Source organism: Remersonia thermophila, chromosome 3 (assembly GCF_042764415.1).
Source record: "Remersonia thermophila strain ATCC 22073 chromosome 3, whole genome shotgun sequence".
Classification (NCBI taxonomy): Eukaryota; Fungi; Ascomycota; class Sordariomycetes; order Sordariales; family Chaetomiaceae; genus Remersonia; species Remersonia thermophila.
In genome coordinates, this window is record NC_092219.1 from 884,666 (window position 1) to 898,197 (window position 13,532).

General features: G+C 61.0%; 5 protein-coding genes and 1 non-coding gene across 6 annotated transcripts; 3 read left to right on the top strand and 3 right to left on the bottom strand.

Moving 5' to 3' along the window:
• Window positions 1-212: 212 nt before the first annotated feature.
• VTJ83DRAFT_3063 (uncharacterized protein) lies at window positions 213-824 on the bottom strand (the record flags this gene model as incomplete). The annotated part of the gene is made up of 3 exons (XM_071009403.1): window positions 213-287; window positions 515-655; window positions 726-824. 3 exons carry the CDS (start codon window positions 822-824, stop codon window positions 213-215), a joined length of 315 nt encoding a protein of 104 aa, XP_070866944.1.
• Window positions 825-1,430: 606 nt separating this feature from the next.
• On the top strand, window positions 1,431-2,308 carry VTJ83DRAFT_3064 (uncharacterized protein; the record flags this gene model as incomplete). Its single annotated transcript, XM_071009404.1, has 3 exons — window positions 1,431-1,504; window positions 1,574-1,912; window positions 2,083-2,308. 3 exons carry the CDS (start codon window positions 1,431-1,433, stop codon window positions 2,306-2,308), a joined length of 639 nt encoding a protein of 212 aa, XP_070866945.1.
• Window positions 2,309-2,701: 393 nt separating this feature from the next.
• Window positions 2,702-2,792, bottom strand: VTJ83DRAFT_t79. The gene has a single exon. It is a non-coding gene; the product is annotated as a tRNA-Phe (tRNA).
• Window positions 2,793-3,157: 365 nt separating this feature from the next.
• Window positions 3,158-4,872, bottom strand: VTJ83DRAFT_3065 (uncharacterized protein; the record flags this gene model as incomplete). The annotated part of the gene is made up of 2 exons (XM_071009405.1): window positions 3,158-4,531; window positions 4,612-4,872. 2 exons carry the CDS (start codon window positions 4,870-4,872, stop codon window positions 3,158-3,160), a joined length of 1,635 nt encoding a protein of 544 aa, XP_070866946.1.
• A 1,417-nt stretch (window positions 4,873-6,289) lies between these two features.
• On the top strand, window positions 6,290-8,440 carry VTJ83DRAFT_3066 (uncharacterized protein; the record flags this gene model as incomplete). The annotated part of the gene is made up of 3 exons (XM_071009406.1): window positions 6,290-6,299; window positions 6,396-7,156; window positions 7,274-8,440. 3 exons carry the CDS (start codon window positions 6,290-6,292, stop codon window positions 8,438-8,440), a joined length of 1,938 nt encoding a protein of 645 aa, XP_070866947.1.
• Window positions 8,441-11,153: 2,713 nt separating this feature from the next.
• Window positions 11,154-12,031, top strand: VTJ83DRAFT_3067 (uncharacterized protein; the record flags this gene model as incomplete). The annotated part of the gene is made up of 3 exons (XM_071009407.1): window positions 11,154-11,179; window positions 11,311-11,634; window positions 11,707-12,031. 3 exons carry the CDS (start codon window positions 11,154-11,156, stop codon window positions 12,029-12,031), a joined length of 675 nt encoding a protein of 224 aa, XP_070866948.1.
• Window positions 12,032-13,532: the final 1,501 nt, after the last annotated feature.

The following is a 13,532-nucleotide window of genomic DNA, read 5'->3' on the forward strand; positions in this document are numbered from 1 at the left end:
CAAGGGGGCCGATATGTCGTGGCGTGGAAGGGGGAAAACAGCTGGGCCTCCAGGCTCAAGACGCCGTTACGTCCTTGAAGCTGCCTAGCGGGGTATCATGAGCTTTTGGCCGCGGGCGGCTCGCATCAGGAGGGCAGCCCCTCACCAGGTGGGAGCCGCCTGGCGGCAAACATGTTCATACAGCTAGCTACCGGTTGGGAGGCGCTCCTCTCCTACATACCGCCAATGTACCTCTCCATGCTCTCCCACTCCGTCTTGCCCGTGGAGAGAAGGTACCGGATGTGGCCCTGAATCGCATTCCCGGTCAGCATGTCGAATGGCACGTTCGACAGGTATTCGTGTGCAGGGGCGTGTCGCAGCAGCAACGGTAGCAGCAGCAGCAGCAGCAGCAGCAGCAGCAGCAGCAGCAGTAGGGTTGACGCATGAACCGCGCGAAGGAAGGCGAACGACGACAGCAACAAAAAACAGTAAGGGGGACGGCGGTAGCATCTCAGGCTCCTCCTATCAGACTCACCAGATCGGTCACGCCGCGACGTCTCTCCAGCTCGTCGCGCACAAACTTCTTCGTTTCGGCGCGGGTCTTGGGGTCCGGGATGCGGCGCACTCCCCGGAGGATCGTGCGGTAAAAGGACAGCACCCTCGAACGCTGGATGAACTGAGGCAGAGTTTCGCGTGTCAGGTCAGCTCCGAGCGGTGATGAGTGTCTTGGCGGCTAAGACACCTACGTGTTCCAGGGTCAGCGCTGGCTTGAGACGGGGTTTTCGGCCCGAGCTGGAGGTCCCATATGCGCGGAGGAACCGGCACGGGGCGGCGAGGGGGCGCATCAATCGCGAGAGAAATTTTGGGATCGTAGAGGGGTCAGGGAAACGTGAGCTTGGCCAGGTCGCAAGCCATTGGCTTATGCTGGATGGAGAGGCTGCGGTGAGAGATGGCCGCCGGCGTCGAGCTTGCTTCAAGACTCGACACCCCCAAGCATTTCCGGGGTGAGGGTTGGTGGTGGTTGTGGTGGTGGTTTAAGACGTCAGTCACTCTTGGCGATGCAGCCGGGTTAGGGTTCGCGCGGAGACACGCGGAGACGCGCCCCGGTGCGGTCGCCGGTGCCCTGGAGCTCAACCCGGCCGATGTTGAAGCGCTGTCAAGATAGCCCTTGTTTATACGCCTCCGAAGGCATTTGCAACGTTTTGTTCTCTGGTGCGCCCTCGCTGTTGATAGAGACCCCTCCCCCTCTCCCTCCCATCATTCTGGCCTGCCGCAGGGGCTTGCTCGCCGGTGGAATGCCCAACGTGCCGAGCTGACACAAGCTCCCTCCCGTGCCTTGACGGCTCTGCAGGGCGCATGGGCGCTCGCTTTCACGGAACGGGCTGAAAGAGACGGGCGGAGAGCGCGCCGGTGTGGCGTTGAGCCATCACTTGGCCCCTGTTGTGCTCACCATGAAGCCACCACCATGTGCGATCGAGCTCGCCAACCGCAAGCCGGACGAGCAGTTCATCGCTGACTACCTCTTGTAGCCTGCCCTGCCTTTCCCCCCCTTCTCATGGACCAACCCCTCCTCCTTGAGCTAACCCACCGCCAGGCCCCAAGACACCCGCTGGACCACCTCCTGGACCCATCCCCTCACCAACGCCGAGCACACCATCAGCCTGGTCGGCCAGCCCCGGCTCTCGGAGGCGGACCTCGCCGCGTGCTTCCGTCTGATTGAGGAGACCAGCCGCAAGGACTACGAAGCCTCGAGCGCGAAATGGCGTCCCCGCAAGAAGCTCGACGAGATGCGGTCTCCTGATCTGCGGTACATCTTGGTCAAGGAGAAGGAGACGGGCGCCGTCCGCGGCTTTACCTCGCTCATGCCGACGTACGAGGAAGGCGAGCCGGTGATTTATTGTTATGAGATTCACCTTCATTCCGAGCTGCAAGGGTGAGTACATTTCCTCGAGAGCTCGTCTCGGGGGGGGGCAAGATTTGTGACTAGGATGATGATGAGGAGGAGGAGGAGGATGATGATGATGGGCGCCGTGCTCTACTATATCCATGGCTGCTTGCTCGTAGGCTTGAACGTCTAACAACCAACGGGGAATTGCTCGCTAGAACGGGGCTCGGCAAGCTCCTCATGTCCTTCCACACCACGATCGCCCAGCACCTCCCGCCCATCAACAAGGTCATGCTGACCTGCTTCCTCTCCAACGCCCGCGGCCTCGCGTTCTACCGCAAGCTGGGGTTCGACAAGGACGACATCTCGCCGGAGCCGCGGGTGCTTCGGGGCGGCAAGACGAGGGAGCCGGATTATGTTATCCTGAGTAAGCTGGTTCGGTGAACCAAGTGACGAGCCTAGCCACGAGGGAGGGAGGGGGCATGGGGTTAGGCAGCGGGTTGAAGAGACGTGGGGGGGAGCGCTCTGCATGTCGGAATATACTCGGGATGCATTGAGACGACGGAACAGGCGTTCCAGGGACGGTCGACTTTCTCATCATTCTCTCTCTCTCTCTCTGTCTCTCTCTCTTGTTCGTCATGTTCGAGGGCCAGGGGGTTTGATAATGCTCACCAACATCTCAGAAATACATCTATATAATCTATCAATCTACATGGTCGTTCTCACAAAAACGAAACCAACAAGCCAACCCAGACGTCTTCTGACGGTACCCCTACCAGGGGAGCCCCAGGGGAAGCCCAAGGTACTATAGCAAGGCGCAAAAAAGGCGAAAAGGGATGCGGCTTCTGCGGATCGAACGCAGGACCTTTAGATTTGAACTCCCGAAGTTGACTTCAGTCTAACGCTCTCCCAACTGAGCTAAAGCCGCCGCATCTGATTGGTCGGTTTGGCAGGGATTCAACATGGCTTCTATCAAGTCACGGAAACCCTCCGGGTATGGAGTACATCGATGAACCCCCCCCCTTTTTTTTTTTTTTTCTCTCCCCTTGTTTCCCGCTTTCTTTCTTGTCTTTCCGGAGCCATGATGAGCCACGATGCCCTCGGTCCATGCTATGTACCAAAGAAAACCCAACACCTCGAGATAGACCCTCAAGACCGGAGGCGGAGTACCAAAGGGAAATTCATGGTTGATAAACTCAGAAAAACAAACTCTTAACTAGATGCTGATGCTGTGAATGCTTGGAATGCTTCTTCTTCCTTGCCCCATCCATCACAATTCCTTGCTCTGCTGCCTTATTCGCTCTTCTTCTCCTTGGCCTCGTCGGCCTTCTCCTTCCTCCTCCTCCTCCAAGCCTTTACCTCGTTTAGCAGCCCCATGATCAACGGCACCGCCACGGGGCCCAGCAGCGGCAGGTACACGGCGATCTTGTGCTCGTCCGGGAAGTAGAGCTGGCCGACCATGCTCTTCTCGAAGAAGGCCCTCTCGGCCTCGGCCTCGGCGACGCGGGCGTGGCGCAAGCCGTCCGGGGTGCCCAGCGAGTCGCAGGCGAGGCGGAGGTGGGCGATGGTGGTGGCGACGCCGTCGGCGACGCGGGGCGGGATGGAGATGGAGGGCAGGGCCAGGGCGAGGCGGGCCAGCGAGCCGAGGGTGGAGGAGGCGCGGAGCAGGAGGTCGGCGGAGCGGATGCGCGCCAGGGTGGAGAGGCGGAGCGGGAGGGAGCCGGACCGGGGCGCGCCGGTCAGGGCGAGGAGGTGCGAGGTGAAGGTCAGGAGGGGCTGCTTGAGCGTGGCGGCGCCGACGTGGGCCGTGTCGGCGGGCAGGGGGAGCAGGTAGACGGCGCCCCACTGGGGGATGAGCCACGAGCGAGAGGGGTCGGCGTCCGGGCCGGGGGCGGCGATGGTCTGGTTGCCGACAAAGATGACAAAGTTGATGGTCGGCGCGCCGCCGATGGAGGGCGACAGGGGCCACTCGGCGGCGTTGATGAAGGACGAGAGGTCCTCCTTGTTGAGCACCTGGCTCTGCACGCCCGGGGTCGCGTACAGCTGCACCTGGGTGTCGATGGTAAAGTTATGGATGGGCGAGAGCACGTCAAGCACGGGCTTCATGTAGTCGGCGATGGCCCGCTCGATGTCCCAGCTGCTCGGCAGCGAGCCGCTCGCGAAGAGCGACAAGGTGAGGTGGTAGGTGGGCGCGTACCGCAGGGAGCGCGTGGTGCGCTTCGCGAGGGACTGCGCGACGTCGGGGGCGAGGCCCTGCGGGCGGTGGTCTGAGGGGATCGAGTTGGTCGAGAGCAGGTACGAGATGGTGGCCTGTTCCTCGGCGAAGGCCGACCGCAGCTGGCCGGCCACGTACGTGGCCAGCGGGGAGGACGACGCCGTGTGCGAGGGAACGGCGTTGGGAGGGTACGTGATGTCGAGGATGGGCTCGTGCGGGTCGAAGGCGGCGGTCGTGGCGTCGCCGGGGGCCAGACGGATGGTCAGCACGCTGTCCGGGTCGTGGCTCGCGGTGGCCGACGGCGGGGCGAGCTGCAGGCGCAGGTGGTGGCCCGAGAAGTCGTTCAGGTCATCGAGGGCATGCTGGGTCAGCCGGAGGAGGTTCTGGGCCTCCTGCTCCTGGAGGGCACCGGCCCGGATGGAGATGCGCAGGGGGAAGACGGGGCGGCAGGCCTTTTGGGGGGAAGGGGGGGGGGTACGTCAGCCATGAGGGAGCTCTAGAGCGGCGCTCGAGAGGACAGGGCGATGCGTACCTTGCCGTCAGACCAATCGAGCATCTCCTGGAGGGGCAGGTCGGCCCGGTAGATGGTGGTGGTCTTCCACCATATCGGCAGGCCGAGGAGCAGGACGATCAGCCAAAAGGAGAAGATGATGCGGCTGCGGCGGCGCGCGTCGGACGGCTTTTCGGGGGGCGCTTCTTTTCTGGCCGCAGGGGCAGCGGCTACGGGGCTAGCGCTGGCGACATTGGGTTCTGAGGATGTTGTGCCGCTGTCGGCCGGCGGCGGAGTGGACATGGCGACGAGACGGTTACCCGTCCAGCGATGTCGAAATGAGGTCGCTGAAGACGCAGACAACGGATACCTCCGTGCATGTCGACAGCGAGGTAACAAGTTAGCGTGAGGTGGAGTGGAATTGTGGAGCGTGGACCCTGACGGCAAGGCACAGATGCGTCTATTCCAGATCGGGCTAGCGTGACACGTGAGTAAGCACACGGTCGGTTTAGCCAGTTATGTTAACTATCGGAATCGTCATTTTTCCCGAACGGTTCCCTGGGGTCTTGGCCGGGGGGGTCTTGGCTGGGGGGACCCTCTCGTTCACATGGCCCCGGACCATCCTCAAATCATGGCGTTGTCGCCGTCCCGAGGCATCCGCGTCGACAGGCCAAACTCAAATGTTGCATCGCCCAACCTTCGACCCCGACCCCGCCACGGAAACCAGGCGCTTTGGCCTTGTCGGCGTAACGTTATCGCCTCGCATTCTGCTCTGGGCGCCGTGGCCATTTACCAGCCTCGGCTCAACGCAGCAGCAGCAAGCCAAGATGGTTGGCTGACCTCAGAGCGGAGGGTCATCACGACAACATGGGACGGGATCTGCAATGACGCAGGCGCTCTGTGCCACCGCATCTTTGAAGGACTTGCTACATACTGCGCAGTAGTGGCTGGTGCCGTACAAACAACAGCAGAATCCCTACCCTACAGGCAAGCTATTACTCCATGGGCGATGAGCGGAGGGACGACCAGCCGCACCACGGAGGACAGACCTTACGTATGCATAGGGAATAGCGGACACGGTAGTTGGTGCACTTTCAGCATTGGGATCGCATTGTCCGTCGGAAATCGCATGGCTGCTGAGCTGCTATCATTAATAGCATGTACCTATAAGTAAGCGGCGCCACATCTGGGGGCAGAATAAATACCGTTAGCGTGGTCCGCCGGATCCCTGTCGTCGCTCTTGGGGTGGTGCCTTGCATGCTTGTGTCAGGCGAGGTGGAGCATGAGAGAAACGATAGAGCCGCCGTTGCCACTGTCGAAACCGTCAACCCTTTTTGGCTTCCACCTTGGGCAGCACGACTGAGTAAAAGGGCACCTTAAGCCTGGCATTCCAACGGGCTTGCTGTTTTCTTCGCCGTACTCCCCCCCCCTGATCCGAGACCGTCTCGATTCCTACCTCACAATCGACCGGTACCTAGGTCTCCGCGGCGTTGTTGAGCTGCGCCGGGCCCTGACGTTAGGAGTTGTAAAGTCAAGGAACCTGGCACCGGAACCTCCATCGCGGCTAGTCCGGTCTTCTTTTTTTTCTTTTCTTTTTTTTTTTTTTTTTTTTTTTTTTTTTTTATCTTTTTGTTTTGGGCCTCCCCCCCGACTTGACCTCGCCCATTGCCGCTCATACACCAGAAGAAAGCAGACGGCAGGCATCACATAGTACCCGACCATGATACCGTGTAAGTGCGAGACGGACGAGCGCGCCCTGGCTCGCCAGCGTAGCGTCCCGGTCATGAAGAACAAGAAAAGGCCTGTCCTCCTAACCTGCCTGGCAGTACCGCTACCGCCGTCGCTCGCCGTCCCGGCCGTGGCGGCCCTGGGGGCCTACCTCAACGCCAAGCACCTGCTCTCGTACGACCTGGCTCTCCTGGGTTCCATCGTGCCCGCCCTGCTGTCGTCGCTATGGCAGACCAAGCGCGGCCGCCTCAACGTCTTTTACCGCCTCGAGGACCTGGCCCTGTCCAAGTCGTCGGCGGACCGCGTGTTCCTCAAGTTTGAGAACCGGTCGTACACGTACGCCCAGGCCTACGACACGGTGCTCCGCTACGCCAGCTGGCTGCGCGGCCGCCGCGGCGTCAACAAGGGCGACATGGTGGCGCTCGACTTCCAAAACACCGACACGCTCCTCTTCTTGCTGCTGGCCCTCTGGTCGCTGGGCGCGACCCCGGCCCTGATCAACTACAACCTGACGGCCAAGCCGCTGGTGCACTGCATCAAGAAGGCGCAGACGCGGCGGGTGCTTGTCGACCCCGCCGTCGCGGGCAACGTGACCGACGAGGTGCGCGCCGAGCTGGACGGGGTGGCCTTCGAGGTGGTCACCCCGGAGCTCGAGATGCAGATGCTGTCGCAGGAAGCCGCCCGCCCTCCGGACGAGCTCCGCGAGATCGCCTCGAGCAACGACATGGCGGCCCTGGTCTACACGAGCGGCACCACGGGCCTTCCCAAGGGCGCCATCGTGTCGTGGGCCAAGCTGGTCATCGTCGGCGGGTTCACGTCGCGCTGGGTCGGCACCACCAGCAAGGACGTGTTTTACACGGTGAGTCGGTCGGCAGCGTTGCCCGCCTCGTCTGGGGCGCCGCCAGCTTTTACTTTTTTGGCCATGCTCATCCGTCGCTAACCTCTTTGCTCTTTTTCCAACCTCTCTCTCTCTCAGGCCATGCCCCTCTACCACAGCACGGCCCTCATCCTCGGCTTCTCCCACACCCTGGCGGCCGGCGGCACCTTCGCCATGAGCCGCAAGTTTTCGACGCAGCGGTTCTGGGACGAGGTGCGCAAGCACGACGCCAACATCATCCAGTACGTGGGCGAGACGTGCCGGTACCTCCTGTCGGCGCCGGTGCGCACCGACCCGGCCACGGGCGAGAACCTGGACCGGCGGCACAAGGTGCGCGTGGCGTTTGGCAACGGCCTGCGGCCCGACGTGTGGAGCCGGTTCAAGGAGCGGTTCGGGATCGAGACCATCGCCGAGTTCTACGGCGCCACCGAGGGCAGCTTCGCGACGTGGAACAAGAGCCGCAACGACTACAGCAAGGGCGCCGTCGGCCGCAGCGGGTCGCTCTACTCGCTCCTGCTCGGCTGGGGCCTGGCGCTGGTCGAGGTGGACCACGACACGGAGCAGCCGCGGCGCGACCCCAAGACGGGCTTCTGCCGCCGCGTGGCCCCCGGCGAGCCGGGCGAGCTGCTCTTCAAGCTGCCCGCGAGCAACGTCGAGTCGCGGTTCCAGGGCTACTACGGCGACCAGGAGGCGACCAACAAGAAGATCATGCGCGACGTGTTCGCCCGGGGGGATGCGTGGTTCCGCACGGGCGACGTGCTGCGCTGGGACGTCGAGAACCGCGTCTACTTTGCCGACCGCATCGGCGACACGTTCCGGTGGAAGAGCGAGAACGTGGCGACGGCCGAGGTGGCGCAGGTGGTGGGCGAGCACCCGGCCGTGCGCGAGGTCAACGTGTACGGCGTCGAGGTGCCCCGCCACGAGGGGCGCGCCGGCTGCGCCGCCGTCGTGCTCGACGACGCCCTCCTCGCCCGCGACCCGGCCGACGGCGCCCTCGTGCCCACCGCCGACACGCTCGCGTCGCTCGCCCGGTTCGCGCGCCAGGGCCTGCCGCGCTACGCCCTGCCGCTGTTCCTGCGCGTGGTCCGCGACGGCGCCCTGCACACGACGGGCACCAACAAGCAGCAGAAGCACGCGCTGCGGAGCGAGGGCGTCGACCCGGCCAAGACGGGCGCCGACGCCGTTTTTTGGCTGCGCGGCGACACGTACGTGCGGTTCGGCGAGGCGGATTGGAAGGCGTTGGTCGGGGGCGGGGTGAAGCTTTGATGGACGTACCTCGACAAGAGGCCGAGCGTTGGAGAGAAAGAAAGAAAGAAAGAGAGAGAGAGACTTGATACCTCATGGAAAGGGGCAGGGCAGGACAGGGGGAAGAGTGCAAGGTACGCTGTACGGTCGAAAGCATCAATGATCACCATAATCATCTCTGACCACCCGACGGGGGCGTCTTTGTTTCCGAGCGAGATGGAGACCGTTTCTTGGTCTGGTCTGTACCGTATCCTACCCACGGTGGTGGTGGTGGTGGTCGTCGTCGTCATCATCGTCGTCGTCGTCGTCGTCGCCGTTGTCCTGTGCCCAGGTAGAGAGTCAACGTTTCCCATGGACAGCCTAACTACCTGGAGGGAGCTTCCCCTTCTTCGGTGGCTTTCCAGGCTTGGTTGACTCGCCGGTGCATGAACGCCTCGCGGCGCGTCGCGTTCTTGTACTTACTGCATACATACGCAGTACATACACGACCGGACTCGCCGGGGTGGGCCAAGCATGCATGGAGTCATTGTGTACTATACATGCCTGGTGTCTGCTTCCTCCCCCCCTTGTCTGGCTCCCCTTGTCTCTTGCTCGACCGAATCCCACACGGGCTCCCCTGTCGTCGGGCACCGATGAACGAGCCAGGGCCGGACGACGGCAAGGAAAAAGGACGGGCAAGGGATCCGATCGGGCCTCCTCCCGTGGTGGAGGGGGCAACTATAGTAGTTCACGGACATCGGCGAGGCGAAAGGCGGCAATCGGCAGTCGGCAGGCCGGGGTCTGAAATGGGAGATGGGAGGCTACTGCGGAGGCTAGGCTACGCTACGGTACAAGAGGCCGGGGTGGAGTGGGGGGGATTCATTCCGTGCCGCCGGTATGGGCCGCTTTGGAGGAGAGTTTCGAGCGAGGGCGAGAGGGTGATGAGCACGGACAAACGGTCTATGCAGGAGCAGGAGTAGAGGATGTAGATACGCATCGGCTGGTGAGCTTGTCCAAGGGAGGCCGTTGCTGACAAATTCTCTTCTTGTTGATACCGATATCCCCGGGTTCGACCGAGGGACCACGTCCACTTCCGGCGTTTACTTCTGGAAAGCCTTGGGGATGCGTGCCTTGCGGCCCACTGCATCATGAACATCAAGATGACGAACTTGAAGGCAAGGTACTGTGTAGTTACCTACCCAGGACTGCCCCCCCCATGCCATTCGAAGGGGGGAGCTGCTTTTGTGCGAGGGGGGGCTGTCTCGGGGCCTTTTTGTTTCATGGCGAGTCCCATGCAAAAGGATGTTCCTACGATGGCTTCTCTACTGTGTGTAGTATTCTTTCGTTCCTCACCGAGAACAGCCTTTGTTGTGTTTGGTTGTTTGAGACCTCAAGGTTCTCGCCCCACCCAAAACAAGTAAAAAAGAAGCCCGTTAACGAGAATACCACTCCGTATTACCTCGAAACACGTCGTTTCCATTGCATTCAAGCTCAACCATTCAACCTCGTCCGCGCACTTTACCCCTCAATCCCTCAACCCGGGCCCCGTCTCCGCAGTGTTTCGTCCGCCCCCTCCTTTGCCACCGACTTTGCACAGCAGCAGCAGCATTCATCAATCATCAACCTTCAGCTCTACCCGGCCCAGGGCATGGATGTTGTCATTGGCTCGCCCTGACTCTTGGAACTCCAAAGTTGCAGAGACAAGCACGGCCCCGCCCGCGGGCAAAAAAAGAAAAAGAAAAAAAAAAATTAAACAAAGCTGACAAGGTAACAGCTGTGACATCAGGAACCCCCCCCCACACCCCCGGAACCAAGCAATCGCCGCACCTCGTTTACGCAAACTGGCGCCGAATGACATGATGGAGGCGTGGCGCCGGGCCGGGCCAATGATGGACTTGAAGGATCGCGCAATTGCAGCGCCAATCCCAATCCGGCGGCCGCGGGGGGACCCGGAGGCACAGATTCAAACCCCACCCTCGCCGGCGTGATGGATGGAGGGGTAAAGAAAACGATACCCCGCGTTGCTTCTGGCCGTCCCCCCCCCAAGTGACACAACCATTCGCAGCTCTTTGACGGCTCACGCCTCGTTGGAACTCGGGTATCCCCCCGAACGTGCATGCATGCAAGGCGTACGAACAGGAGATGGTGCTGTATGTATGTATGTATGTTTGTACACAGTACATGGCTCGTGGCTTGGAGAGGGCGGGGGGAGAGAGAGGGGGGGGGGGTGGGAGGGGTGGGAGGGGTGCGGGAAGAAGAGACCACGACAACCATCGCCGGGCCATTGTGTAATTGTCTTGTGTTGTCTTGTGTTCCATGTCTTGTGCTGTGCCAATGCCTCCCCCCCCCTCCCCCCTTCTCTTATGTCACACACCCCAAGACCGATGACGGGGGAGGGCGGGGGGAAGATTGAATGGTAGACGAGGCACAGACGAGCCCAGCAACGAATATTTCGTCATGTGGCCAGATCCCGGCCCTTCGGAGGAGTAGGCTGGGCGGACGGGTCTTTTTCCTTTTTGTTGGAGCTCCTTTGGGGTTGCTCCGGTTGCACCTAGTACGCAGTATTAAAGAGCGAGCTCTCAGCCCACTTCCCCTCCCCCCTTTCTTGGAGAGCTGTTTTCTTGAACTTGATCCTCCAGCCTCCCCCCCCTTTTCCCTCCATCGTCAATCAACTCGGGTCTTGTCCTTGAGTTTCGTAAACGTCCTCGTCGCAATTCCTCCCACCACACACAACCCCCTTTCACAAACAGAAACAATGGCTACCGAGCAGCGCGCCGAGCCGTAAGTTGTTGTCCCACCCAGCCCCTGAGCCGTTGAGCAAGAAGACGAACAAGATTTCTCTCATCTTCTTCCTCTTCTTCTTGGCTGCGTGCAGAGGGAAAGATGGTTCGATGGCTAACCCACCCTTCCAGCCTCCGCCTGGGCAGCATCGCCCCCAACTTCAAGGCCGAGACCACCCAGGGCCCCATCGACTTCCACGAGTTCATCGGCGACAACTGGGTCATCCTCTTCTCCCACCCCGAGGACTACACCCCCGTGTGCACCACGGAGCTGGGCGAGATGGCCCGCCTCGAGCCCGAGTTCAACAAGCGCGGCGTCAAGCTCATCGGCCTGTCGGCCAACACCCTCGGCAGCCACGAGGGCTGGATCAAGGACATTGACGAGGTGACGGGCTCGCTCGTCAAGTTCCCCATCATCGCCGACAAGGAGCGCAAGGTCGCCTACCTCTATGACATGTGAGTGCTGGAGCCTCGTCCACTGCAGAGACGCGCAAAACAATTGACATGGCGCTTTCTTTTTTTTTTTAGGCTCGACTACCAGGACACCACCAACGTCGACGAGAAGGGCATCGCCTTCACGATCCGCTCCGTCTTCTTCATCGACCCCAAGAAGGTGATCCGCGCCATCCTGGCGTACCCGGCCTCGACCGGCCGCAACAGCGCCGAGATCCTGCGCGTCATCGACTCGCTCCAGACCGGCGACAAGCACAGGGTCACCACGCCCGTCAACTGGGTCCCTGGCGACGACGTCATCGTCCACCCCTCCATCAAGGGCGAGGAGGCCACCAAGCTGTTCCCTCAGCTGCGTGCCGTCAAGCCCTACCTGCGCTTTACTCCTCTGCCGACCCAGTAAACGGGTAAAGGCTTGAGAGAACAGAAAAAAAAATAAAAAAACAACAAAAGGGAGGGGGGAGCGTGCGTGGATGGGAAGGAGGAGGAGGTGGTGGCCGGTGTCACGACGAACACTGACACCGACTCCTCGGAGGGTTGTGTACCACGCGCCCCAGCGGTGCGAAAGGAACAGCCCGTGGGACCCTGGGATGAGGAGATGATCATCCAAGCAGCGGGGCCAACTCGCTCTCATGTATGTACCTTAGCAAGGCGAACGAACTGTCATGACCCGAAGTCCTGGCTGGGGGCTGCCTTGCCTGTCCGTCGTCAGGCATGCCTCCTCCAGGGCCGGGATAAAAAAAAAACCCCTCCCCCCGCCGAGGGGCGCAGGCGTGTTGTTGCGTGTTTGGATGTTAGCTTAATGGATATGGTTGCGAACCATGCTGCGTCTCTCTCTCTCTCTCTCTCTGTCTGTCTGTCTCTGTCCTTGTCTTGTTTCCCTGGATCCTGTCCGGGGTATGTCAAGCAGAACATGCACACCGGGGTGGTTCCCTACCCAGCAATGCATGAACACCATGTAACCACATGCATACATAGCTCGTCACGCAGTATGTACGCAGTACTCGGGCAAAAGGCAAAGCGCACACATGCTCGAACCGCTAGCTCCGGAGCTTCCAGCTTGCTTCTTCATGCTCGTCCCCAAGAACGGGCCGGGCAGGACCCTGGTCTCCACGTGTCTGTGACAGAGCGTGTGCGGTCTTGAACACGCGCTAGCGCTTGGGGTCTTGGGTACCATTCCTCACCGTTCCCCCGGGATTTGGCTGTTCCGGTGAAACGTGGAAACATGGCGACCCCCGGCGAGGTCCAACGGAGGCCCTCCCAATTTTTTTTTTAAAAAAAAAAAAAAAAAAAAAACTTGGCTTGTCTGTGTCGACGCCGTGATGTTGCGATGAGGCGATGCCGTGGACCTGTCAGACGGATGTAGGTATCTTACCTTGGGTGAGGTGCCTGGCCTGAGTGTTCTGCATAGTATGTAGGTATGTACATAGGTACTGTGTACTGCGTAGTTACCTACAGGCGGAAGCCACATCAATGAGCCCCCTCCCCGCCGTCACAATCGCAGGAACGGTGCGGCGTCTGAGAGCAGGCTGTGGGTCCCCGTGGGCTTGATCCCATTGGCCGCCGCGAGCCAGGCAAAGAGACCGACCGCCTGGTCCGTGCGTCGCACAGCCAATCATCCCCTCCCCCCTCCGAGACCTGGGAGCTCTCCTCTGGCTCCCAACCCCACACCGGATCCCCAGTCCCAATCCAAACCCAATCCCCTATCCTCTTAGTTACTTACCATAGTTAATCCCTCCTAAAGAGCCGAGCCCGGAATGCCTTGTGCGGTCTTCCCCATGGCGTCGTCTCCCTGCCCTGTCTTGTCCTAGGGGACCGGCGCTTTGCTTCTGCTTCTGCTTCTGCTTCGTCTTCTGCTTCTGCTTCGGCTTCGGCTTCGACTTCCATGTGGCTTCCAGGCCGGC